The 27,923-nt window shown below is 46.9% G+C and overlaps 1 protein-coding gene across 9 annotated transcripts; it reads right to left on the bottom strand.

Annotated features, from left to right (window-relative positions):
- LOC133972563 (MAP7 domain-containing protein 1-like) lies at positions 1-27,901 on the bottom strand. 9 transcript variants are annotated; one of them, XM_062410083.1, is made up of 18 exons: positions 27,553-27,901; positions 15,612-15,830; positions 14,219-14,287; positions 14,046-14,066; positions 11,979-12,142; positions 11,336-11,444; positions 10,552-10,656; positions 6,898-7,017; positions 5,963-6,090; positions 5,474-5,601; positions 4,747-5,000; positions 4,020-4,587; positions 3,648-3,816; positions 1,830-1,934; positions 1,701-1,751; positions 1,560-1,614; positions 1,247-1,471; positions 1-633 (listed from the first exon to the last, which is right to left on the bottom strand). In XM_062410083.1, exons 1-18 carry the CDS (start codon positions 27,617-27,619, stop codon positions 623-625), a joined length of 2,568 nt encoding a protein of 855 aa, XP_062266067.1. In that variant the 5' UTR covers positions 27,620-27,901; the 3' UTR covers positions 1-622. The 9 variants fall into 9 exon arrangements, with proteins under 9 accessions (XP_062266067.1, XP_062266063.1, XP_062266066.1 ...); XM_062410079.1 differs by having other exon boundaries at positions 5,963-6,114; XM_062410082.1 differs by having other exon boundaries at positions 6,892-7,017.
- Positions 27,902-27,923: the final 22 nt, after the last annotated feature.

Genomic DNA, 27,923 nt, shown 5'->3' on the forward strand with positions numbered 1-27,923 from the left:
TCCCTTTCATAAAGCTTTATTTCACAGATCTCCTGCAGCAGGAGGCCGAGGCAGCCGGGCTCATTACACATTTACATCCACTGTCTGTGGCCAGTCCTTACGATGCTCCCCATGTTAAATAACTCAGAAATTCAAGACAAAAACAACAAACACACTCACGCACACATTGTTCAACGTAAGATATAACAACAACAATATCAGAACGACAGTAATAGTAACAGCCACTGTTGAATAGTATGTATTTCCAGGGTCTGACGCTGTATTTTCTCAAATTTGTTGCACAGTCAGTCATCTTTAAGGTGCACTGTAAAATCTGCTTGTGACGTTTCATTAAAACCTGACGAATGCTGCACCAGAACACGCGGTGAAGACAGAGAATACTTGTAGTTTTTTTTTATTTATATATTTATATATATATTTATATATATATATTTCGGATGAGTACTTTCTTCTTCCAGGGCAGAGTTCATCTCCTCCTCGTTATCCTCTGCGGCAGATACCGTCGATGTGGATTCAGCGCAGTTTGTTTGGCACACTCAGTTTGTAAGCCGCTGTGGTGAGGCATGAAATCTCGTAGCTCAAGCGGAGACATAAGGCGCGTCTCCATCGGATGTGCGTGGACTCACAGGACCTCTGCAGGGGACAGGGGACAGGACGGAGGAACAGAGGTGAGGTGAAGGAGAGAATAAGATGCAATAACTGATTTCTATTTGTAATGTCAATATCTTCATTTAAATAAAAATGATGGTGACTAGACAAGGAAAAGTATCAATATTTTTTTGTACTATTTTATGTTCAATTGTCTGTGTTTTTAATTATAAGAATATTGTCATAGTGGTTTATTAGGGAGGTAATATATCATTTCATGTTATTTATTTAAAAGATGACTAAATATGTTATTATAACTATTATCATTCTTATTATAAAATGATGATGATTATTATTTTAATTTGTATTATTATATTCTTTGAACCTCCCTCCTGCCAGGTGATAATAATAATAATCACAATCATCACTTTTATTATTGCTACTGTTATTATTATGTTAGTTGGCAGGATTACACAAAAACTACTCAATCGACTTCCATAAAATTTGGTGGAGATCTGGAGTGTGAACCAAAAAAGAAATGAGATCAGGGGGCAGATCCTGAATTCCTTTTTTCATTTTGTTTAATATTGTGAGATAGGGCAGGTTCTCTTTTACATTTTCTTGTATTTCCCTGTAGTTCTTTAAATTTTTACCGTACCTGCAACATGTTGAGGCTTCATCGGGCTCGTCTTCATCAGGAAGGGCTCTCCTCCTTCGAACGCCAGGATGGGCTCGCTCTGCTGTTGACCGGGGTTACTGCCGTTCTTCAGCTTGATGATCTCCTCGAAGTCCGCCTGCTCCCCGTTGGCCGAGACGCCGTTCTGGTGAGCGGTTGCCTGGACGCCATTCACGACTCCACCGGGGCTCTGCAGGTTTCCAGGAGCTGCAGAGAGAGGAGGGAAAAATGAATGAGCTCATGGGATCTTGGTGGATAACATCATCCCTTCACTCCTCAGGAGAGGTGACCTTACCTTTGTTGAGCTCTGTGTCTTTGCCGTTGACCTGTGGAGAAGCTTTGACGTCCTTCTGTGATAACAAAGAACAAAAGGTCACGTGGAGACAAGATGAAGTTTAGTAGCTTTCCAGTTTAAAGTGAATCCACGCTGGCTGACCTTCTCTCCTGCGTCACTCTTCCGAGTCCTCTTCATGATCTCCTCAAGGCGCTGAGGGACAGATCAATAAGTTAGTCGAGTGTGACAGGTGTTGTGCAGTGTACAGATTTTTCCTCTCCTCTTCCTCACCTTCTTCCTCTCCAGTCGCTCCTGCTCTTCTTTGTGGAAGTGTTTCTCCCGTTCGATGCGCTGACGCTCGTTTTCCTCACGGGCCTTTGACTCAGCCTCCTCCCTCTGCACAAAGAAAACAACAACACGAGAATAAAGTTTCACTGTAAAACCAATTCTTCAAGTTTGAATTTCATGTCGTCAACTTCAGATGCATACAAGATGCAGCCAGTCGCTGTCAATGGAAACCTGCATTTTATTATCTTAATAGAAAATATGCCCCGATAAAGCAATAACTAAAGTTCATCCTAAAAATCTATGATCTCTGTGTCGTAGCAAGCTGCTGCTCCGCCTCTGTGATCAAAGTGGCCACCAGGGGGCACCAAGTGCTCAGCTGTCCCTGGTTTGTTCTGCAGTTTCATGGTGGATGCAGCACTGTTAGAAAGTGATGCATCCTGGACCTAAACAAACACCTGATGGGTAAGAACCTCTCCTGGACTTGGCGCTGCAGAACGTCTCTGGGTCACATGGTGTTAAGACCCTGCATGAACATGGCGGCTGCAGATGTTAGGGTCAGAGGCTGTGATCAGTTTTACTCTCCTCCTCTGTGATGACATGTGGTGTTATTTTATCAAGAAGTTATCTCCTGATATCCAGAGGTGGAGAGATCTCCTACTTCCTTTGTGTCTGGTCTGAAAATGATTAAGAAAATGTCTGTGTGTGTGTGTGTGTGTGTGTGTGTGTGTGTGTGTGTGTGTGTACTATTTTTATAAAAGGAAAAACCCCAGAGCAGCTGGATCAGTCACTGTTCTGAGGTCAGTGACGCCACAGGAAATAGAAGGTCTCTGACTCGACCCTCATGTCAGTCACAGTGAGTGAGGACAGAGACAAACCATTGTATCAGTGACACCATTAAGTGCTTCACTGGGTATTTTAGATCCAGTACAGATGTGTCCAGTCTGCAATGAAAACAGAAACGATGACGTGTGTGTGTGAATCACATCTGTCGAGGATTGAACAGCTGCAGCCTGATGGTTTCTCACGTTTACCAGTTCACTGTGGTTTCCTTCCTTCCCCCCCAACCCCCTGTTTATTGGACAGTTTCCACCCAGCGAGCACTACTCTTCTTCACCCCTCTTCATCTGAAGTGAGACCTATAAAAACAAGAGGCCACTCCAGCCCTGAGCGAGTTTCCCTGTGGTGGTGGTTGAACAATGGTGTGATTGAGGAGAGGCGAGTGGAGCCGGTGCTTCGGGCGCTGCTTATCCGACCATCGGCCCACTGCGGAGGACGAGTGTGCGCCAGGCGGAGGCGACACAGGCCTGTCACTATCTCCCCGGATCACAATGGCTCCCTGCAGCCTCCGCTCATCAGCGTTATTATGAAGGTCACCAGCTGGCATCTGCCCAGGCAGACAAGGGGCTCTCTGACGACCACATGACACACATCGCACCCCCCCGTCCAATCTGCCCAGATGCCAGACAGTCGGGGGGTGAGGGAGCCGGGCAAGAGGCCTGATGTTTGGGCTCGGGAACGATAAAGTCCCCCCCCCTCCACGCACACACACACTCACACACATACACACACACACTCTCACTGGCTCGTATGCATTAATCTTCCCACAGATGGTTAATGGGCTTACTGCATGTGGGGGTCACTGGGATTGGTGTTGGTTAATGGAGATGAGAGTATTTACAGTTGACTGGAAGCGATGATCCATTTCACCGAGAGCAGAGTTTAACACAGGGTTGAGGGTTCAACTCCCAGTAGATATCGCGATGGGTTTAAGGAGTTTTCAATATATTTTGTTTCACTCAAGTTCGGTTCCTGGTGACTGACCTGTTTCTGCGCCCTCTCGTTCTCCTCCTGCTCGGCTTTAGCTTTCTCCTGCTCCTCCTTCTCTTCCTGAGCGTCTCTCAGACGCTGCTGCTCGGCCATGAACTGAGCCTCCTCCTCCCTGCGCTTCCGCTCCTCCACCTCCCGGGCCATCGCCTCCTCCCGCAGGATCCTGGAGAGATGTCCATGATATATGAAGGTTAGTAGGATTCTAAACTTCACACTTACTTTCAGCACATGAGAGAATTTTCTAGAGAATCATTCATTCGATTTGATTATTTGAGTTGAAATGGAGATTCAAGGACATGAGAACTGCAGCATTGTGAATTTAAGAAATCACATGTTATCGGGTGTTTCTGTTATTTGACCTCTGACCTGTTCTTCTGCTCCTGCTCCAGACGCTCCTGCTCCTCCCTCTCCCGCTGCTCTCGGGCTTGTCTGCGTTTCTCTGCCAGGGCCCGAGCGGCCTCCTCCTGGTTGTTGGTGCCCGCTGACGGCTTGTTGGCCGGGGCAGCTGGGCTGGAGGCAGCGGCAGTGGCAGTTGTGGGGGTGGGGGTCCTGGCAGCCACGGTGGCTGTGGTGGAGGTGGGGGTACTGGCAGCGGGAGTGGCTTTGGTGGGGTTGGGGCTGGGGGTCCTGGCAGCCGCGGTGGCTGTGGTGGAGGTGGGGGTGGGGGTTCTGGCAGCGGCGGTGGCTGTGGTGGAGGTGGGGGTGGGGGTTCTGGCAGCGGCGGTGGCTGTGGTAGAGGTGGGGGTTTTGGTACTGGCAGCGGCGGTGGGTGCAGCAGAGGGAGTGGGATTACTGATGGAGTCTTCTGCAGGAGACACAGCTGAGGCAGTCGGCTCTACACTTGGCACTGCAGCAGGGGAAGCCGACGGTGGGCTGAGGGAAGTAGGTGAAAGCCGAGCTGAGGACCCCACGATGGCAGGAACGTCACTGGTATCTGAGAGAGAGAGAGAGAGAGAGAGAGAGAGACGAAGAGGAGGAAGAGGAGTGATGATGCTTCTGTTTTCTGAAACGTCTTGGTTCCAAGAGCGAAGCTGTCAAAACCACCTGATGCCAGACACACAGGTCACCTTGAAGCTTGGAGGTCAACACTCACCTTTCTTCTCCTCGGCGGGGTCGGGCTGCTGGGGCTCGTGGCCGGTTTCCACCGCGACCGCTGTGACCGCCTGCGGCTGAACCCTGGCGGGCGTCTGGGCCCGTTTAGGTCGGGTCTTGGTGCCAGAAGGTGTCTTCTTACCCGTGGGAGTCTTGGAGGCCGGTGCTGCCGATGCTGCTGCTGGCACTAGAGGCGACAGGGGCCGACTTTTGGGGGCGGCCGGCGACGGGGGTCTGTTTTTCAGCTTCTGGGTGCTGAGGAGGAGAAAGAAAGTTTGTGATGAGAGGAGATAGGAGCACCGAGGTAATGAGGCTCCCGGTGCAGAGCCCTAAAGTAGGTCATGTGGAAGCAACAAGCGACTCCATCTGAAACCTCACAGTCACTCGCAAAGGACTGAGTGGAGAGGGGGGGGGGGTAACGTGAGAAGAGCGGAGGCAGGGAGACATATTTGTTTTAAGCATCACTCAGGAGAACCCCATTCTGTCTACAAGCTCCTCACTGCTGCACAGACACACCTGCTGTGGACAGAGCGCTGACTGAACCGCGTCCAGCAGAGTCTCTTCAAGAGGTTAGATTAAAGAGACCTGGACCATCTGTCAGACATTAACCTGCTCCGAGGACAAAGCACCAGGACGCAGCAGCTCTGTTTCTCTCCCTACATTAGTAACGTCCTCGAATGGAGGATTCATGTGGCATTAGAGAGACACTGGTGCAGGTTATCTGGTACCTGGTCTCCGGCCTGGATCTTGTGGTCGTGGCGGCAGGAGACGTTGTCTGTCTCTTCTTCTGCACTTTGTCTTTTGTGAGCGAGTTCTCCCTCTCTTTGTCTTTCTTCTCTTTCTTCTTCTTGTCCAGCTTGAGGAAAAGAGGAGACACAACAACATGCAGCTGTTACCTCACGAGGCTGGAACATCTGCTAACATCTGGTCAGCTCAAAGTGTCAGTGAACAACTTTAAAACAGGAAGGGAAGTTGATATCTTCTGTTAATGTTTTTACTAAACTATTACATTTACAACATTAACATCTAAACTATGTTTTTGACCACTTGACAAAAACCTTCTCCTCCATGTTAGTGGTTTTAATTAGTTGTTTATTTCCTGTTTCCTTCACCCATGAAACATCCAAAGGAGATGATAACTCCACAAAAGGTCAAGTTCACATTCATTCACGTGTATATGAGGCCCATCGTGTATACAGTGTGTGTTCACGTCCTACCGGCGTGGAGTTCCGTCGGCGTTGGCGCAGCGTGATGTCCGGCGTGCTGGCGGACGAGACCCTCCAGCGCTCGGCGGAGTTCTGGTGCTGGTGGTGATGGGAGCTGGCGTTCAGCGGGTTGGCAGAGGCTGAACGGGAGCAGTGGTGAGAGTCTGAGCGACACATAGACATGCAGAGAGCGACGGCAGGGCCGAGGTCAGGGCACACAAACACACACCCAGACACATACACACACACACACGTTCACACACCATGCAGAGTGAGAGAGGCTACACAACGAGCCACCACACTGCACTTCAATCACGAGCAACTCATCAGCTGTTTTTACAGTTGATTAATGATTAAAAGCTTCTTTAATTAGCTGGTTCCAGCTTCTCACGTGTGATTTTGATTCTTTTATATTAATTCTAACTGATGTTTTTGAGTGTGTGTGTGAGTTTGTGTGTATTTTGGACTTTTAAGATGTAACTTTTAGATCTGAGAAGCTCTGGTTTGTATTTCTCATCAGCTTCTGACATTTCTAGCCTTAACGATTACTCGTACAAAGAATTGACTTGATGAAAGTTACTGTTGTGGAGAAAGAACCAATCCACAGGGTCTGTTTCTATTTGGGAATAACTGGGTGAACTCAGATAAAGATTGTGTGGTGTGATACTAAAAGCAGCTTGAGGTGAAACATCTCAACTGATGCTTCTTAAGAAACAAACATCAACTTCTACCACAATCACCAAAAGGGTTTCTCTGTAAAAACCTAAATAGAATCAAAGAAGGAACATCCTACTGTGTGTTATGAGCCATCAAACTTTTCTCCTCTCATAAAATCTCATAAAACGTTAGATGAAAAGATTCTCTCCCTCTTTGCACGCCGCACACACACACACACACAGAGGATTGTGGGTAAAAGCTGATCGGGGGTGGGGGTGTCTTACACTCACGGGAGTCGCTGGTGTTGAGGAGGGTGGCGGCGCTGCGGCTGCGAGCCAGGAAGGACAGCGTCGGCGTCATGAGCCTCTCCACGATCCGGCTCTCCCACGGGCTGAGACGCAGACTGCGGGCTGACACGAGAGGACGCCGTGAGTGTCGTAAATACAGTGCACAGCTACACACACACACACTTCTCTCAGACACAAACATTTACACACAAAGTCACACCCTGTCTGCCTTCGTCTGATGCACAGTGGAGTTTGTGTGAAGCTGAAAACATCACTGAGACGATATTCCACATTTGGATAACGAGGCTGGAGGGTCTGAGGACTTATTTAGCAGATGTTTGTCAGTGCACGTCCAACTGCTCTGAAGGATTAACAAAGGTGTACTGTATTGTATTGTATGATATCATATAAGTTTGTGATGTTGCCAATAATCATGAGAAAAAAGTGAGTCTGCACAACCGTCTCCCAGTCGGTCAACTGGCTGAACCAGTTCAATCTTTTGTGGGGATTAAACGGTTTCCAACGTGCATTTGTTTTCTTTTCCTACATACGCTTTATTAATCTGGGGAGTTTACTGAAAAGTTGTCTGATGAAGAAGTTGGCAGAGCTGCTTTTAAAAAGTTCCCTCGTCCAGTGACACTTTCAATTCTCCTTCATAATGTTTGTAAAACTCAAAGACTGCGAATCAGACGTGATCAGGCTCCAGAGACACGGGATCGAACCTTCACCAGCACACAGACCCAGACGTTGGAGAATAAAACACCGGGCAGCAAACCCACGTTAATGCTCATTACTTACCACACAAACACAACACACTCACACACACACACACACACACACACACACCAGAGAGGCTGGCGTTTACTTGACCTCTCTCACACCCAGAGCAGTGCAGAGGCCGGTCAGTATCTGGTGAGTTCAGAATTAGTGCTGTATGTCTTGAATGCAACACACACACACACACACACACACACACACACACACACACACACGCACACACAAACAAGCTCCACTGTTCTGATGGGATGCAGCGTTACCGAGTGTCATATGATGAAGACTCAGCACATACGACATCGAGCAACAGCGGCATACAACCCAATGCATTGTAATGAGGGATGGAAAAACAACAACAACAACAACAACAACATCGTCCTCTCATGATCGGCTCGATGTCAGGGATCGGTCTGAAAGTGTTTGTTAGAGAAGCAGACGCCTGTGTATGAATTTTACAAAGCACGAGACAAATACGAGAAAACCAGTAGAGACAAATAAAAACGACACAGAGTGAGACTCTTCACACAGAACATCGTAAAACTCTTTTCATCAGAATCTGGATTTCAGAAACGAGAGCAGCAATTTTCGAACTATCTTAGAAACACTTCTATTTTGTAGATTGTACATAAAGATGGAGGAATTGACAGCTCCCCCATAAGTGAAGCCAAAACATCTGTATCGCCCCCCTGGTGGCTGGCTGCAGTATATGTCTTAAACCCTGCCTCCTCTGTGTAACCCTATTGAAGAGGGGCCATTAAAAAGTTAAAATACACAATACATTTATCTCAAAGACGGTTTCTGGCCAAACGATCCTGTAGTTACAGGTGTTTACAGACATATTTTAATGTCTGTAAACACCTGTAACTACAGGTGTTTTAGTATGAGAGGAACAGCGATTTGGCGAGTGAGCTGAGGGGAGGGTAACACACCAGATTGTGTACTTTACAGAGTTTTGGCAACAGCATGAAGAGCAGCACTCAAATCACTTGTTTAAAAGTGTGTGGTCCTACTGTGTGGATTCTCACTAGGGGCTCCATCTCCTTGATCTCTACTAAGGCACAAGATGTCATCGTTCCTATCCGGGATATTTTGGCTTCACTTTCATTTCTGGATAGTGGGAGGAAGTAGAAACGTGTCGTCCATCTTTACAAACAATCTCTGCTCTGTACCTTGACACACATCTCACTGACTGACATCATGTGGTTTAATTCCCTGTTGCATCCTGCGCCTCCAAAAAACATCTTGTGAGATACAACAGAAAACACACAGGGGACGAAACAGATGGACCTTGAACACCAGGTCTAATGAATCCAGTTTGGGTAGATGTCTTATCTCTCATCACAAATAACTGTGTTGTTTCTTTAATGCGTTAAACATCTCTCCTTGTATCACAGACTGCAGCGCTGTACGAGGGACGAATCCTTCTCACGACTGTTTGATGACTAACCCATAACCTGACTACCTTCTGCCTGTCGCTAGGCAACTGTGGTACCCCCCCCCCCCCTCCTCCTCCTCCTCCTCCTCCTCCTCCAATGCGGCAAGACAAGGCTGAGCTGCTGCCTGGTGATCGACTGCTCACCCGCAGGTAGATTGATTCCTGCGTATCTAAACGTCTCCTCCCCGTCCTCCGAACTATCACTGGTTCACTGGTGACTGTGCAGAGCGTCTCTCAGGACCGGAGACATGAACCCTGACGTCCCCTCTGTCCCTGAACTGACATGTTGTCCTCCTCCATGTCCTTGCAGCACCCGAGGATCTGTACTAGTGACTGTGGACTGAAGGAATGTGAGTCTCTACTCTGCTGACTGCTCTGTGGGTGATACCATCGATGAGGACACATGTTATGAGACGTGAGGAATCTGAGATGAGGACAGTGCTGCTTATGTTCAACTCAGGAGTCTGATGAGATTGATAAAACCAGTAAATCATATATTACACTTATCAAGAAGACAGTGTGTTTTTGCCACCATGACCAGCTTCATTCTACAACAGGAAGAAATTCCCTTTTTAAAGCAGCTTTTCCAAATCATATCATTTTCTCTTTATACTGAATTACACTGTTTTTACAAGATAAGTTTTCCTGCTCCAATTGGTTTATTATAAATCATATTATACATATTTCAAGTTATATCCTGAAATATTTCCAGGTAAAGCTATTTAGAAACTAGTAATAATGAGAAAATAATTGTCAAAAAGATATACAAAGAATACATGATATATATGAGGTCTATACTGAAATATAAAAAGTGAGGTAAAAGGAGAAACTGCTCGTGTTATAATATGAAACTGAACAAATGTTGTTTGTCATGTTGGCAGCGATACACTGTAAAAAACAAGAATCCTATTCGCTATGTAAAATACTTTAAGAAGCAAAAATAAGAACACATAGAATAATATAATACCAACATCATTTAGTTGCTTTACTTGGTTAATTTGCATCATCCACCACCAGCACGACCACCACCACCACACCAAACCACCAACAGTACAGTGGAGGAGGAGGAGGAGGGGGAGGGGGGAGACAACCAAAAACAAGAAGAAGATGTCGAGACGAGATGTGAACCCATGAAACAAACGTACCAAATAAAAAACATATCAAAGAATGTGGCTGAGTCATGTCGAGGTGAGAGGGAGGCTGATCGAAAAATGCAGAGGAGACTCAAACCAATGACCAACCACCAACGGAAATAAAAAAACCACGATGCACACGAGTAGGTGGTAAATGACCAGTCACCAAGCACAGGCAGGCAGGCAGTCCACCAGAGACGATAAAGAAAATAAAGTTAGGGAAGAGGAAGGGAGACAGGGGTGGTGGGGGGGTGAATAGGGAGGGGTGAGGAGGAGGAGGAGGCCTGGTGGACACTGACGTCGGGTCGTCCTTACTTCTGTTGGGGGAGTTCCAGAGCGTGGCCGAGGACTTGGACAGCCTGTTGTTAATGACAGGGTCCACCTGTCTCGGCAAGTTGACCGTGGAGGCCGAGCATCTGCCTGCACCGGAGAGAACGCAACACACAACAACTGTTCACAAGGCGGTGCCGAGGCGCCGGGACCGAACTCCCCCTCCCCCGGGTCCGGTACTGGGGACTCGCCTCATCCTCTGAGGTCATACTGGCTCCCCATTACAGTTTAAAGAGGAGGGTGGGGGGGTTAATTTAGATCCAGACGTACAGGGAGGGAGAGAGGGAGGGGGGGAGGAACTTTGAGGAAAGCGTGGGACGGGTGTGGTAGAGTTAGACGTGACATTTAGAGGAACTGCTTAAAGCTCCTTGTTTCACGCTGCCACACGCGTGTTTCATGATCCGACACACGTGTTGAGCTCCAGAAGAAGCCGTCACATGTAACAAGACGGTCAGAAAAAAGGGGAATTAGCTCACAGCTCACAGCTAATGACACGGCTACGTTTCCCCCCTCGTGTGTTTCTGCCTCCGTAACACGTTCAGATGATTCCACCGAAAACCAGTTTTGGCCCAATAAGCAGTTTTAACCCCCCCCCCGCCCTCATGGCATCAAACCCTGCATGATGCCACTTCCTTGCGTTGCGTCAGTGGGAGCAGTGAGTCACAGTCTGTGCAGCACCGCTCAGCACCAGGAACTCGAGCTACAGTGAGGATGTGACATATTCCTGTGATTGTGCCCCCCCCCCCCTCTGTTTTCACACGAGACTCACTTTCTCTGCGGGAGGTCTGGTTGAGTCCGCCGGCCCAGGACCACCTCTGCTGGCGGATCTCGGCCCACGTCTTCTTCGTGGACCTCTTGATGGCCGACTCGTATCTCTGCTGCAGGGTCAAAAGGTCAGAGAGGAGTCAGCGTTCACTACCAGTACGTGTCCCCCCCCCCCCCCCCCCTTTGTGCTGAGCTAAGCATCTCTCATCTCAAGCTACAGACTTAACGATATTCCCGTCTACCTCTAAGATCGAGTTCAGTCCAGGTCGCGTCAGAGCCAAAGAGAAAACTCACAAAGCTCAACGCAACTATAGATATGTACATAATAGAAAATAAACCATCTGACGGACAGGTTTACAGACGGCTCTGTAAAGTCAACTTTAAGGATGAATAAGCATATTTCCTTTAACGATTCTTTTAAATGAATAACATCTAGAAGGGAACAAAAGCTCACATGCACATGCAACTTTTCACAAGAAGTCACGAGAAGACGTTTCACTTCAAGAGGTCAGGAACTGCTGCAGCGATCAATAACTGATCAATAACTGATCCAAGGCCAGCCAAAGAAACATCTGAGATCACGACCACTAGGAAAACTCCACCATCCCCTGAGTTAAAAATGGCCGCTGTGCATCTCCTCGTGTCACCTTGTTCTTCTCGAGCTTCTGTCTCTGTTTCTCCTCCAGCAGGGCTCGACGCTTCTCGGTCTTCAGCCGCTGCTCCTCCAGCTTCCTCCTGCGCTCCTCCAGCTGGTTCTCCCTCAGACGCCGAGCCTTCTCCTCCTTCTCCAGCCACTGGGTTTTCTTCGCCGCTGGAAGGGGAAGTCACAGTTTAGATAGAAAATAGTGGTTTTTAATTTTAAGTGTTGTTCAACCAGGTCTTTGCAACCTGGCGTGTTTGTATTGTTATTAAAAACCAGTTTAGATGAAACAAAGCACATGAGGCTGTGGTCGAGGCTTTTGACCTTTCATCTAATTCTGATTGGAAAAACAATAGATGGAACCAGGAAAGTAAAAATACAGCAGAACAAAAAAAACAACAGGATGTGATGTAAGAAGGCAACGTCAACATAAAATGAGAAAGTGAGAAATCAAAGATGTTTCAGATGATCCTGTCTTTATTTGAACTTCATCAAACGACGTCAAACTAAATGATCTGCGATCGAGAACATATTATTTTCTTATGGAAGTCGTTTCAAAGTTATTATCTCAACTGCAGCAGAGTGTCATGACTTCAACCTTCAGGCCTCGACCACGAAACGCCCGAACGGAGCGAGTGAAACAGATGGAGACCGTGTGTTTGTTCGTCACACTATGATCCCGATAACAGTAAATAAGCAGAAGATTCCCAGTGTGTTTCCCAGCAGCCTCCAGCGGATCCCTGCTTCTCTGCACAGTTTGCTGCTGCGGCTCATTTCTTCCAGGAGCAATTAGACGGTGATCAATCCTCTGGCATTAAACTGTCACCGTGCAGCTGCACCATAACAAACATTTACACTTTTCTCTTCTGTTGTGCATGAAACTGATTCATCAACGTGTTGTTTAGCAAGTTAGAGAGTTAAAACAATGGAGGCTCAGTGTGGAGGATGATGTGGATGAGTTAGAGTCGATGTGGCGGCATGAAATGTGAAATGTGAAGGGTACTTTTTTACTGAGACGTGTTTTGAGTTGAGTTCGGCATTCTGCGGCTTTTCTTCCCTAACGAGCCAGAGAGGCGGACGAGTGGGAGCCCCATCAACGCTGTGAAAGCCTTTCTTCACTCCGCCCTGAATCCAAATTCCTAAAGAAATGCAATGAAGTCTGCACATTCAAGAGAAATGTGCAGAAACTGCAGAAAGCGGCTGACACATGACAACGAGGCTGATTTATTCACAACATGTTCTGGTTTACTTGTTATTGAAGGAGTAAGTATTTACGCCCTGTCCACACTGAGCATTGGTGTTCTTCTCTAGATGTCCAGGAAAATAACCTCAGTTGTGTAGACACTCAGTCAGCATCATGTTTGTGACTTGCACACTGTTTGCAGCCATGCATTCATGCTCCACATGTAAAGAAACCTTCACACTGTAATCAGGTAATTACACAGAAGCAGACGGCAGCAAACTAAACTTATCTGAGATCAGCTGAATGTGAGTAAACCTCGGCAGCAGATCTCCCCTCGACTGCAGCATGACCACATTACTGATGCTAATGGAAGCAGTAATTAAATCTAATCTGTCTGAGAGGCCGGCCCTCAGTTCCGGGTAATGACGGCTCATTTTTCACGCCGAGCGCCCTCAGGCTCCGAGGGACGTCTCTGCAGCGGAAACGCCCACCGAGCTCGGCTCTGATTGGCTGCTTGCTTCTCTGGTCTTCGTCCATAGGGAGGAGCCCCGTGTTTGAAAACTTGATATGTTCTTTAAAGACTTTGGGGCAAGCTGGATATTTTCACAAGAGGTTTAATTCTGCAGCCAAGACGTAAAAACCATGATTACAGGTTTGGGACATGCAGGCAACATGAAGTCAAAACCAAGTTAAACTTAACGTGAGCAGGAACGTTTAAGTGAAAACTGGAACGGCTGAACGCTCACAGGGTTCTCGAGGTTTCACTTGAACGACAGAAAACCAAAATATTGGATTCATGGAGGAAGCAGAAATGGCTGATTGGGATGCAGCAGGTGGGGAAATGGAAGGAGAATGGTTTTCCCAGTGCAGGTTTTCAGTGAAGCCCCTTACCTTGCAGCTGAGTTTGCTGTTCTGAGAGCCATGCGAGGAGAAACAACAAGAGACGTCAGAGCACAGACACACAAAGGACGTGAGGGTTAGAAGTAGATCGGAAAAGTTAGGAACGTTTTGTAGGAGAATCCAGAGTTCATGGTCACGTCCACGTGGTTTTAATAATTTCTCACCGATATATCGAGCCCTCTCCTCCCGCCGCTCCTTGGCGAGCTTCTGTCGCTGCTCTGAGCTCACGGAATCTGTCGGGGAAAAGGAAAATATAGAGCGTTCAGTTACGACCACAGGGCAGAGGCAGGAAACCACAGAGGGAATATATTAAAATCTCATCTGGCCTGGGGAGGAGTGAGGTTCCCCCAGGAGGATCCCTGCAGGGGAGCAGGAAGTCTGGGCTACATCGCCTGGAGTACAGGTACGAGCAAGAGGTGCATCGGCCAATCACAGCCTGACACGCTCAGCTTTAGCCAATCACACACATGCAAGCTCACTTTCTGATGTGAATGCTGTATTTCTGCTGTAAAAGCTTTACTTTCACTGGGCATGTTTCCAAAGTTCCTGCTGCCTCTAACCTCCATCAGGTCATTCTGTCTCCTCATCCAATCACAACCTGACACACTCACCTTGAGCCAATCACAAACTGCTTTAGACTAACTCTGGGTTAAAGAGTCGATTCAACCAAGTCATTAAAACAAGTCCTCCAACTATAGAAAGAGGTTCTGGTGAAAAAACATTTCCAGAATAATATGAGACAATGTTTCCTGGACCCTTTTTTTAAAGATTCGATTGACTTTGAGGATTGACTCAGAACTGAGCCTGTTACTGATCTATAAACGAGACCCTTTTCAAACGAGGACACGAGGACAACGTCATTGATTCAGTTTCAAGGTCAGTGCAGCTCCCCCCCCCACCCCCCCTCCTCCCACATGTGTATCTCAGCCGTGACCGTTTCATCCACTTTTCAGCCGTCCTCCTCTGCACTGATAACCAGTATGAATTCCGACGGACTGGGACAGACACACTGGTGCAACATGAGGATTTTTGTTTCTTATCCTTCGCCCCCCCCCCCCCCCCCCCCGAGCTGGCTGAACCTCTCGTCTCCTTTTCTGTTTCTTCTTCACACTATGTAATATGCATGCCCGCGTGTTCTCGACCAATCACAGAGGGCCGTGCAGCACTTCAGTCTCCATGGCAACCCCCCCCCCCCTCCCCATCTCTCACCACGGCTTCGCTCTGTGGGAAGTGTGGAGGGAAATAAATTTCATTGGCCTGCAGGGTCAGTTAATGCACCAGTACATCCCATCCCCACCAGCATCGCCCCCCCCCCTCCCCAGTACGTCTCCCCTCCACACTTTACAAATGACGGTTTGGCTTTCTGCCAGAACTATCTGTCTGAAGGAATAACTCAATATACATGGAAACATCTATTAGAATGAATAATTTAATATACTCTCTGTAATCAGAAGGATGAATGTTCCCTGTCTTCATCACCAGTGTCCTTTTGTCTTTCATACTTTAAACCCTGAGGCTTTGCATAGGAGACAAGGTTTGCTCAGAGGAGCGTTGTACCTTTCTTGGGCTGCGGGCTGCCGCTGCTGCCCGGCGTGGAGGGCCGGACATCCGTCTTGGAGGAGGACACATCCGTCCTGCTCGGGGTCTCGGTCTGGGGGCTGGACTCTGATTTAGGGGAGAGGTCTGTGAAGGCCGAGTCGTCCGGGGTCAGGAGGTCTTTCACCAGAGACTTGTCTCCGCTCTGGATGGACTGAGGGTCGGTCTGCAGGGGCAGAGCTGCAGGACACAAACAGAAAGCGACAGATTGATTAACACAATAATCTGGAACAATCTATGGATCTGCTTCCTCCTGTCACTGGTGCTCGGTGTCTAATTCAGGACGTCTTGCTGTGGTGTCACGTTTCATTTTCTACCTCCACTGCTGACACACTACAAACCTGTAGCGCCCACAGTGGCTTCATTAGCACCACGCTCACGCCTCTTTAGAAATCATTAACATCTCTTTCACACGTTATTCACACACATCTGTCAACACTTCACTTCTGTCCCTGAAGATCTGAATCCTCCCGTGATCAGCGGCAGGAGAGATGAAAAAGCGGGGGAATGAATCTACATCTGAAATATGACGTGTAGGCGTAGCAGCAGATTGAAAGTAAAAATAAATAAGCGACTCAGACACATATTGATTTTTCCTGCAGGGGAAGATGGAGATATCAGAGATATCATGGGGATAATTATTGCTGGATTTCACTAATGATCTATGAATCCCCCGAGAGGCAGGAAGTGCTCCACATGAGATGATGTGAGATTGTCAGGGTGTGAGGAGAATGTAGGCGACCTCTAACGCAACATTAACCCTTGTGAAAATCTTTTAAAGTAATAGTAACTAAAGTCAACAACATATTTTCTGGTTTCTGCTCATCCCCCATTTGATAATATGTCCTTTTTCTGGTTTATATCATTGTGAACTGAAATTCTTTGGATTTGAGTCGGGAAACTGAACATTTTATAGACTGAACTTTGTAAAGTTGTTAAAACTGCAAACCTTAAACCAATTAACATCAGAAATATCACCACATTTATTGATGAAACTATATGTACGGTGAGAAGTAATTTTATAAATATTGTTCTCTTAAAATGCACATTTTCTCCAATGGAGACCAATTATATAATATCAGTAGTTGAAGAAGCTCCTCTAGAACAGGCTCTGTGTTTTAAAGGCTCTGTCACGTCTCAAAACATCATCAGACCAAATTCAACTGTGAAATCCCGATATTCAATGAATAGACAAAATAATAATTATCAGCATAACTGAAAATCCTCATTAGCTGCAGATTTACGCTCATGTTTCCTGTAACGTTAGTATCTTGAACCCTTTAAAAACTTGACCACCCGGTCACGAGGTCAGACTTCCTGACCTCTGACCTTTATTAAGGATGACAAAGAGTTTTCAGAACGCCACAGAACACATCCTGTTCTAATCCCCACTCCGACTTTCTCACACTCGACCGCCCTGCTGACACCGAAACTGAATTCTCCAGCTCAGCTGCTGCTCGTCCGAGTCTCTCTCTCTCTCTCTCTCTCTCTCTGTGTGTGACTGTCACACTGGAGAAGTCGGTGACAAACTGCAGTGACGCATGGGGGGGGGGGGGGGGGGGGCAGAAGGAGCAGGAAGGAAGAGAGGGGACAATCGGTGCTCCTCCACAAGGACAAGTAAAGAGCGAGCAGGAGATTTACAGAGAGAGAGAGGGGAGCCGGCGGACAATGAGAGGGGAGAGAAAGATTGTGTGACAGGCTTGTCTGTGTAATGACAGAGGAGGAGGAGGAGGAGGAGGACACAAAAACAAGGAGAGATGCAGTCTGGAACAGGAGGGACACAGCTGTAGACGTGAGGAGCCGGTAGCTCAGAGATAAGGAGGTGAGGGGCCAGAGGACAGTGATGTTCTCCTCTGTCCTGTCCAGACTCTCACCGAACCACTAAATCACAGATTTACTGGGCTCCTCTCCAACCAAGAGGCCGAATGCACAGAACACTGATGGAGGAATAATAGGACGTGAATCAGGGCTCTGTGTGTAGATGCAGGATCATGTCGAGACAGGACGGAGCTACTTCTACCTGATGTTGATAAAAAATAAGGATTTGGTAAAAAGAGGATCACACTGGAGGAGATTACTCGTTCACAGAGTCTGGCTGCAGTTTACCGGCCTTATATGGCTGTGAGAGAAACGATAAGACGCCAATAGAACGAGCGATAACTTGAATTCCTCAACTTTGAAAAGTTAAATACACATTTTCAAATTGATTGTAGTTTCAAGAAAAAGGTGCAAGATAACACGGTCTGGAAAAGATGAGAATCAAGATTTTGAAGATGCTTGATTGTCCCTGAACTGCTGCAGACAACACCACAACAAAAGAGATTTAGAAAACGGTTTGCAAATATTAGAAATCAAATAAAAGCACTGTCGCCTCAGAGAAAGAAGGTTCCTGGTTCAATACCGATTCGGGCGGCACCCAAAGTCAACTGGGATTGGCTCCAGAAACCGGGACTGAAGATAAGATCCCTGCACGAACAATGTTTATGTTGCAGGGTTCACTCGAAACTAGTTATTACTATAAGTACAGCACGGGTGTGGAGGTTGTGTGGTTGAATCCCTAACAGCTCTTTAAGAGACAAGTGATGACAGAGGTTGTGTTTACTCACGGAGTAAAAATCAGAAAGAAGAAGTTACATCTTAATCAGCAATAGAACACAGACCTGAAGCTTTTAGAAAGATAATGTTGTTAACGAGCATCAACTGTACGATCAATAATAAATTATGTACACAGAGACACAGCTGGCGAGTGGAAAACAAAATGAAACAGGAAGTGAGAGTTCAGTCTGGACGGGTCATCACATGTTTTACATCTTCTCCACTGTCAAACTAATCCAGTGATAATGCTAATAGAGAATTCTGTGGTAACCGAATACAGGTTTAAATACATGGAGCTCAGGTTGTGGCAGCTCCCTGAGTCCACGGTAAGATTATACCTCATGTAAATATCACGGACATTATAGATGTTTGCAACTGCTTCTGAAAACCAAAGGAAAAAGGCCTTGATTGAAATATGCAGCTTTAGCATTCATGAGAATAGAAGCTCCTGCAAGGACTGAAATATTCACACCCGGCTTTCAAGGATACACGTTCAAGCACATCCCAACCGATCAGCCATTCACGCAACACAGACACACAACTGCAGCCCGACGTTCGCCCGCCGCTCCCTCGGCTCCTCGAACCCGCCGCAGCCATCTCGGGTTTCTGTGCCACTGTGACAGGTTTATAAATAGAGATAAGCGCCGCACGGAGAATGTCGGCCATAAAAGGGGCTGGCTCCTGTCAAGCAGTCGCCACAGAGTGCAGCACGTGGGAAACACCGGGCGGACGCCAGGTTGATCCTCTGTGTGCGTGAGAGAGGTGGTGACCTGCCGAGCTGAAGGCCACGTTCAGGGTTCAATCCCAGTGATGGTCTGAAAGAGAAGCTAAAGCTCAGTTCTCTCTATCCAGGCCGAGGGGGAGTGGAGGCTTGTGATTGTTATTGTTCTTCAGTGAGTGATGCTTGTAGGCGTCGCCTCCGGGGATTTAATGTTTGAACAATAAGGATGTTTATTTTCCTGGTTGTGAAACTGAATTAACAGAATGAACAGGATAATCCATTTCCTCCATTCGCAGGGGTGGACTACTTCATTTTCTACGCTTTATTCCAAAAAAGTAAGTGAATGAACTAAAGGATTTGACGACTCACTGACGTCAGATTCACGCCCGTCTACAAACTAATCGATTCCATGTTGAGGTGGATCCACGCCCACGTGTGTGATGAGGACAGAGCTCCACCTTTCAGGGACGTTGGGCTATTTCTCTCTCTACTCATGTTTCAGGTTTTTCCCTCAAAACGCCCAAAAGAAAGCTTCCAAAGAACTGGACATGTGACTGGGAGGCTGCTGCAGACCATCGCTGAAGGTGGTTTAACACAAATTCAACTGTATTGTCGACACTTTGAACCGTCACATGTACAAGTGCCTCATGACGTGAACACGTAGACACTGACACATTTTTCAAAACCATTCAGATCATATGACTTGAGCGCAGCACAACTTCATTATATATTGTAATATTTGGTATATAACAAAGTCCAATATTACCACAGCGTCAAACTATCATCTTCTGTTTACATGTGGGATCTGTTCATTTAGGATTTAACTGTTAACTCCATTGTGTAGTATTAGGAATTTACAATTGGATAATTGTGGGTTCAGTAAAAACACAATAGCTAACAATCCCTTTAATAAGTCTTTTTGGAAGGTGTGGGGGGGGGGGGCAGTGCCTTGTGTGAAGCAGGTCACACTATTGTTTGAAGAAATGTGCATGAGAGTGGGAGAACGTGTGTGTGTGTGTGTGTGTGTGTGTGTGTGAGGATGAGTGGGACATGTTGAATCTGGGTCAGGCCAACCTCAGGAATCTCTGGCATCCACACTTCCCTCACACATGTTCCTGCAGCACATGTGTGTCTTTTGTGTGTGTCTGCGTCATGTGCACGTCCGCAAAGAGAAAAAGACCAAGGCAGTGTACGTGTGGTCAAAGCAAACTGGATCAAATTGACCCACTTTCTGTGGAGATCTGCGATATTACCACCAGTAACTGTGTCAGGAGCACATGTCCCCTTGATGGACGCCTCCTCCACCGATAAACGGAAATGCTCTGAGGCGTTTGTGCCGCAGGAAACAGGAGAGGAAGAACATTCCTGAGAGTTTGTTGTAACACAAGCCAAAACACACGCCTCTAGTTTGGGTGCAGGGAGAGCTGTGTGTGTGCGTGTGCAAGGTAAATATGATAGTTTTCCCATTAACAAAGATTAAGACGGTATCACAGCATCAAAGCGTGACACAACTAAATATGCCGACAACACAAATGATCACTGAGGCTGGAATGAAACTTCAGGCCTCACAGACAAATGCTGCCTGAAGCTTCAGAGCCGAGCGACAGCTGTGTTTACGAGGAGCTCCAGGTTGAAGCAGAGACAACAGACAGAGCTACTCATCACTGTCAGAGGGAGAAACCAGGCTGGTCTGTGATTAGAGAAGAGAGAAACCTTTTCTTTTGAAGCCTCATGACAGAGTCGGTGTTTTCTCTTTAATCGTGCAGTTTAAAATACAGAAGTGAACTGACCATGGACATTTTCCAGCCTCACACGGGATGTTTGAAAAGATGGACGAGGCAGATTCACCGGAGAAGATCTCAATGCTGTGAAACACTGTGAATTCACTCCATTCACCCTCATCCAACAGGAGCTCAGACTGCTTCTACAGAGACATTACAGGTTTCTGTGTAAGCGCTAAAGCAGATTGAGTCCCGATGGTGAGTGCTAGAGCGCCCGGATCTCACTCCTCTGCAAACCTCTGGGCTCTCCGAAAGCTTTTAACCACAGAAGAAGTGGGTAACCCAGTCACGAAGAGCTAAACTGGAGCCAAGCATGAATCATAGAAGGACAAATCTATTATTCACATTTTCCTTCTCTTCGTTACTTTGCCGCTCGAGGTTGATACTAAAAATAAGGTCAGAGGTTGCGCAGCCAGAGAGGAAAGAGAGAAGACAGAGAGAAAAATAGCTGAGGCGTAGTTTGTTGTGACTGAGGTTGAACTCGGGGAGTTTTACTTCCTCAGCCGGGACGTCACCCTCACGTCTCCAACAACACAGAGACACACACAGGATGTAAATAAGTCCAAACTCAGGCGTCATCAATACTGAGGAAACAAAGGTTTGAAAGAGAGATATTAAAAGAGATGATGTCACAGAAAACAAAATGTCAGTTACATAAAAAGTGAAACAAAAAAGAGAGAAAACAGGAAGCGAACACAGATCTGTGGACGCAGCTGATCTGAGTTCTGTTTATCTGCCTCTCTGTCGACCACTAACTGCATCAACGTCCGCAAGGAAATCATCTTTTATGTCCCTCCAAAGCAAACTCTCCCCTAATTACATCTTCTTTTCTTTCAATCCTTTTCATTTCTTTTTACTGAGATGAGCTCTTGAGACGTGGCTGAGCAGACAGAGCAGACTCCTGCTCCTTTTCCACTCGTCACAAACCACCAGCACCCATCTGGATTGTGTCTGCAATGGAAATGGAAACAATCGACATTTACTCCCGTGTCAAAATGACTGCAGTCCAAGGGTTTCTATCTGCTCCGACTGGATGATAGAAACGTGATAAAATAATAAATATGTCTCTTCTTCTGTATTTTGACAGTCTAGTCCAATGCAAAGTTATGACTTGTGTTGAACTTCCAGGCCTAGACGCACAAACAGCCCTGAACGTTTGTGTATAATCGTCTTTTGGTGCCAGATATAGCTGTAAAAGTTTTAAACGTGCTCCAGACTCTTTAGCAAAACCAAAGTTTTGATTTTCTTTTCGTGATGGAAAGTTGATGAATGGAATCAACACACGCGCACACAGAGCACAGCTGCACCAGCTCACTGTCGGGCTCATTAAATAGGACATAGCTGTATCTGGCTGACTCATGTTGACCTGGCAGCCGGCTGAGCAGTGATGATGGACTAAGTTTAATCCGAGCCGAGGTCTGGTTTCACAGCAGCTCCACACATGACACAGTGAAACCTGGTGAGAGCAGATACATACACGTCTTTATCTCCACAGCCCTGATATTCAGATCAGAGAGAAGTTAAGTTAGAACTAGAGCTGATATGCTTCTCTTGAATTACTATTATTAATGAAAATGCAGGTTGAACAAATATCTATAATGAGATCATATTTATGAAAGTTGATTTTAGATCTCATGTCAACATCTTTGTCCTTTTTTTGACGTACAAATAAAAACTCGGATGATTTAATCCTTCATTTCATTTCATGGATAATATGAAGAAGAGGATTTGTACCTTCACTCACTAAAGCAAAAATAACCTGGAGCAGTTTAACCTCGACTGAAAGCCTTCATGTAGAATTCAGCTGAGTGGCCTCAGTGCTGCAGCCTGGTTTTCATCTTCCATCCCGGAGACGAGGCTTTCAAGGAGCATTTCAGGGGGAACGTGAGGAACCCGGCGAGCTGCGAGCTGGGACGCCGGGGCTAGGGTCACGCATGAAGCAAGGTGACTGAGGAGACGTCAGAGGTCGTCCATCGACTGGAGCAGCAGAGGACGCCGTGTTTTTCTACTGCTGCTCATCTGCAGCTCAAACATATTTGTGAGGAAAGAAAACATGTGGCTCAGCACATGATGACGGATCCTTACACAACCAGAAGTCTCTCTCTCCCTCTCTCTCTCTCTCTCTCTCTGTGTGTTGGGAACAATGGATCAGATCTGTTTCCAGTCAAGATGGCCGATGTGTCAGTTGTGTTGTCGTCCGGCCTCCGAGATGAAATTCGGACACAGTTGTGTTGTCGCCTTAAGAGCAAACATCAGCCTTCCTCTCTGCTCTGATATTTAGAGCCTGTGAGTCCTGTGACTTAGCGGTTGTGTAGTGAGTGACATGTGTTTATGTGCGAGAGGGCGTGTGCGTCTGTGATTCCCCCCCGACATGTTGCAAGGCCACAGGAGGAGAGAACCAAACGCTGAACGTCTCTGAAGCTTAAATAACACGTCCTGCTATTTCCGTGAATATGTTTATGCATCTTCTTCTTCAAATGAAGAAACCTGAGCTGGTGAGGCCTCATCTGCAGCAACAAAGCAAAGAACTACGCTTTATCCATAAACATGACTCCAGCTGCATTAATATTGATGAATTAAACTTTAATTTAAAGTCAATGGCAACTGGGTGAGCAGCAGAATAAGGGAAGAGAAGACAGAGGCGCCTGGGTGAAAGGCCCTGAGGACACGACCAATACTCTCAGCTCTGTCCATGACATCAAGGGGAATTTTTCAGGTTGTATATTAAAGATGGTGCAGTGGTCAACTCACAGGAAGAAGGTTCTGGGTTTGAACTGGATGTCCAACAAAGGCTTTGTTTGTTTGTTTGTTTGTGACCAAGATTACACAGAAACTACAAAACGGATTTCCATGAGACTTGGTGGAGGGATACGGTATTTGTCAGGAAAGAAGCCATTCAATTTAACCTTAACCCTCAAGAAATAATGCAGAGACCAGAGAATAAGGAGATAAAGTGTCCTTCTAGTTCGTTAGATGCTTTTATCCAAAGCCACTTCAAACTTTGATGTTCACTTGAAGCCTTTTCTGCCAGAAATGAGGAGAAGCAAGGTTTGCTCATACTGCTTCATCAACATCTGAAGAAATGAGCATACTTCTGCTTCCAGCTCCTCCCATGACTCCCCCTGAATGAGCTCTAAATGCTCACAGATGTGCAGAGAAGTGTAGGTGTTGGTAAAATGTGTTCCAACACTTCCTGTTGTGACCGAACTGTGCCTCACACTGTTCGCTAACAGGATTACTCCGCGAGCGGGATTATCAATATCAATGACTTTTCCTTTTTTGGAATGCCGGATATAAAGAGGAAACATGAGTAATCTGAGGATAAGCTTCTCAGGACGCGGCGGCCTTCTCCTCCTCCTCCTCCTTCTCCTCCTCCTCCTCCTTCGTACGCAGGGGCAAATCGGAGCATTTCCTCTTCTTTCCTGTGCAGGTCGTCCTCGTCACGGCTGATTTACGGCGTCTGGTCACAGGGGGCGCCGACGTGGAGGGGAGAGCTCTGTGGTCTGCTCCTTCTCCTCCTCCTCCTCCTTCTTCTCCTCCTCCTTGTTCTTCGTCTTCATCTTCGTCAACCATCCACCATAATGAGTCTAAACCTCAATTTTGGTTCTCAGAGTCATTCCAGTCTGCCCCTGCCCCGCCCGGCCCCGGCCCTCGGTCTCCACCAGTACAAGCACTGGAGTCCCCCCCCCTCCCGGCCTCAGGCCACAGATGAGACACAGTTGGCAGAGCTGCGAGAACTTGAGCTGCGACTGACTGTGGGAGATGAGAGGAGCTTTGTCTTCTGGGATTCTGAAGTTTTCCCCTCATGTAACACCAGAGTAAAAACTCTGTGGTGATTCCGACAATAACGATGACTTCATTAATCACTCGGTTGAACAGAGAAAGCAAATTAATCAACGACTGTTTTCAAAAGAATCTCGTTCCAGTGATTATTTATTGCTTTTATATAATTGTGAATTGAATATAACAGCATTACAAGTTGTTCTGGGTTTAAACACACTTAAAAGTTTAACTTGATAATAGAGAAAACGAATCATCAGATTAATAACTAATAAAAGACGTGTGAGTAACTGAGCTTAAAGGCAGTGAACCTCACACCGGGCTCACTTTTCTTTCTCTGAGTTAAATGGATGAGGGTGACGAATGAGGAAGGTTTCTTGGCCCAAATCTGCATCTCCAGGCCGGCTGCGATGTTGAGGGCGTGCCAAGAACATAACGTCAGCATGACTGGGAGAACTCGGGAGGCCACGGAGAGTCCACGTCTCATGATCACTTCCAAAGAGGAGCCTTCAACTCCCAGTTCTTTAGAGAAACAAGGCCGGAAAAAAGAGCTGGGTGGTTCCACTGCAGAAGAAGAAGAAGAAGGAACGTATAGAAGCACAAACGGCGGATTGTCCCGGGGAAGGAAGCCGCTGCCACTCCTATTGTGAGCCGCTAACACAGAGTCTTTGAACATGTCATGTCATGGGGAGGCTTGGTTTGACTCCAGCAGTCGCCAGGGGAAGAAAGGAAAGGAAGCTGCTAGCTGTGTTTTCCTAAAATACTGCGAGTTGCTCGGAGTTCGGAAACATCAGCAGGCACAGAACCGGAACTCTGATTAAATGGTGTAATGTCTCTGATTGACTGGTTTCAGGGGATGTGAGGTCAGGGGGGGATAAGAGTGGGGTGGGGGTGCTACAGATATTAATGTGTTTGCTAACCTCAGACCTTCATGGATGAATGTTACATGGGATTATAATCCACAGTCACAGCTCCTGTTCCCCTCACTTCCTTTAATTTCTTTGTCTTTGCTTTGCAGAGACTGAGCCTCAGAGAGGAGTCAGAGAGAAGGAATGTCTCTGTTGATCTAACGCCCCTGCCTTGTTCGGCGTCGAGCATTCCTGTCACATGTTGATCGACCCGGCTGCCGGAGCTTCTCTCTCTCTCTCTCCCTCTCTCTCCCTCTCTCCGGGCCGGCGAACCAAAACATGCCTGGTCTTTCAGCTGAGATCGCTAATTGACGGTGGGGCGGGGGGGGAGGTTGGGTTGTCTGCTCCGGAACAATACGACCTTGTTGAGATTTTCAATAAAGGGGAGTGAGCAGAGAAGTCTCCAGATTATATCGGGTTCGGAGCTTCGGAGACATCACGTGGCTCTAACAACAACATGAATCCTCCAGCAAATATGACAACATGTGTATTTTAATGCACAAAACCTCACAATTCCAACCAATGCAAACCCCTTTATGACACCAATATAAATCTTATCATATCTTTACATGCTTATAAACTGAAGATCTTTGTCTTTACAGGTAAAACGAGCCCCGAGGTCACGTTCCAGTTACATTCTGTCTCATTTCTAACGGACCCAACGATTGATGAACCAAATAATCGATCAGTCTGCAGCCCTGCGTGTTCCAGCCATCATGAACCCAACCTTAAACTCCTGTGTTCTCCTTCATCATGACTGTAACCGAGAGGAATCTAGAACAGGAACCATTTTTCTTGCATATGGCCTCTAACTCCCAGCATCCACTGGGCTTTGGTTGCTATTCTCCTTCTTGCAGCCACCAGTGTTTTCAGACACCCCCGCATGCAGCGATCGAGCGAGCGCCATGTCAGCGTGGCAGAAATGAAAAACTGCTGCAGACGTTTCTCCTTCCATCCACTGCTGCACATGTCGAGTAGAAGCGGTGGGGGAGGGCTGATCAGAAAGTCACCTTCTACCATTTGCACACAGGTCAACATGGGATGTGTGTGTGTGATGATGGAGGGAGGGGTGGCGCGTGGAGCTAATTTAAAGGATGTCATTGTAAATTAATGAGCCTCCTGAGTGAGCTCTTACAAGAAACTGCGATTCCATTCAATCAAGACTCAGGTTGGTGCAAATGCATTTTTTTTTAAAACACATCCAGAATTAGAATAGAAAACCAACTGGAACCACTTTCATAATCCAGATCATCAGACAGTGAATTGTGTTTCACAGTCTTTTCCATGCAAACAACAAATCAGTGCAGCGTCACATCTCAGGCACCTCTCTGAAATCTGATGTTGTCATATGAGCAGAACAAGAGGAACTGGGACATCAGCTGCCTCATGAGGATTTCACTGAAATCAAATGTCCTCTGCAGAATGGCTGGGAAATAAAAAAAAATATATAATCATCGCTATCTAATTCAATCGATAGCAATTCAACAAAGATTTGAAATATATCAATATATTGCTTATGAATTATGTAAGCACAGTGCACATTGATCCACCTCATTCTCTGCTCATTGAGAAGAGTTTAAACCCCACAACCTTCACCCAGAAGCAAGAATCTGACTTTTAATAACACTGGGACGTTTATCAGTGGGTCAGCTGCAGGGAGGCTGGGATGTGTGAGGAGGCCTCAGCCTGAAACATCTGCATGCAGCTGCCGTAGTGCTCTCGAGCAAGCAGCAGGAGGAGACCCCTCTGCGGGGATGTGTTGCAGTATAGGAGTAGGAGTCAGCTGCACCACCAGCTCTAGCCTGGTTGTGCATATGTGGGCCATTCCCCCCCCACCCCCACTGACGTGTTGGGTAATGGAGACCACAGCTCCGGTGCAGCAGCAGCAGTTCCAGGCTGCGCAGCGGACAGGAGGCGCCGGTTAGAGACGCACACAGGCGGCCACAGTCTGCTGCTGCCGCCGCTGCTGCTGTGGAGGAATCACAGCCTGGCCCCACACACATCCTGTCCTCAACCATTTGCACAGAGGGAGGAAGCTGACATCACAGCAGCTGCTCGAGATATTCAAACCCCCCCCTCAGATCATCTTTTTTTATTTCTAAATGATCAATACTCACATTTGTCTGTTAGTGTCAGCTTCTCCTCCAGTTTATTTCCCAGCTCCTTATAATCCATCGTGTCCATTCAGGTCGCTGTCACATTCCTCAGAGTGGGAGAGAGATGGAACTCCCCGGTACAGATCTGCCCCAAACACGCCCTGGGTAAATCCAGCCGGAATCCAAAAAGAAGAAGAAGAAGAAGTGACCAGGAGGGAAGATGTGGGAATAAAAAGAGGAATAAAACACCAGGATCCGAGAGGAGGAAGAGAGAGGGAATGAGAGAGAGGCTCACTTGGAGAAAAGCGGTGTCTGATTATTAAATAGTGATAGTGACAGAGAGACGGTTCAGTGCAGCGGGTCCACAGGTCTTCAGTGGAAAATCTACAGTG

Source organism: Platichthys flesus, chromosome 17 (assembly GCF_949316205.1).
Source record: "Platichthys flesus chromosome 17, fPlaFle2.1, whole genome shotgun sequence".
In the NCBI taxonomy this organism is placed as follows: Eukaryota; Metazoa; Chordata; class Actinopteri; order Pleuronectiformes; family Pleuronectidae; genus Platichthys; species Platichthys flesus.

Excerpts from the sequence above, each read along its gene's own strand:
- LOC133972563 (XM_062410078.1), bottom strand. The coding sequence starts at position 27,619 with ATGGACACGATGGATTATAAGGAGCTGGGAAATAAACTGGAGGAGAAG. Across the intron at positions 15,831-27,552 it reads GCTGACACTAACAGACAAAT|CTCTGCCCCTGCAGACCGAC; the intron begins GTGAGTATTGAT and ends TGTGTCCTGCAG. Across the intron at positions 1,935-3,647 it reads ACGAGAGGGCGCAGAAACAG|AGGGAGGAGGCTGAGTCAAA; the intron begins GTCAGTCACCAG and ends TTCTTTGTGCAG.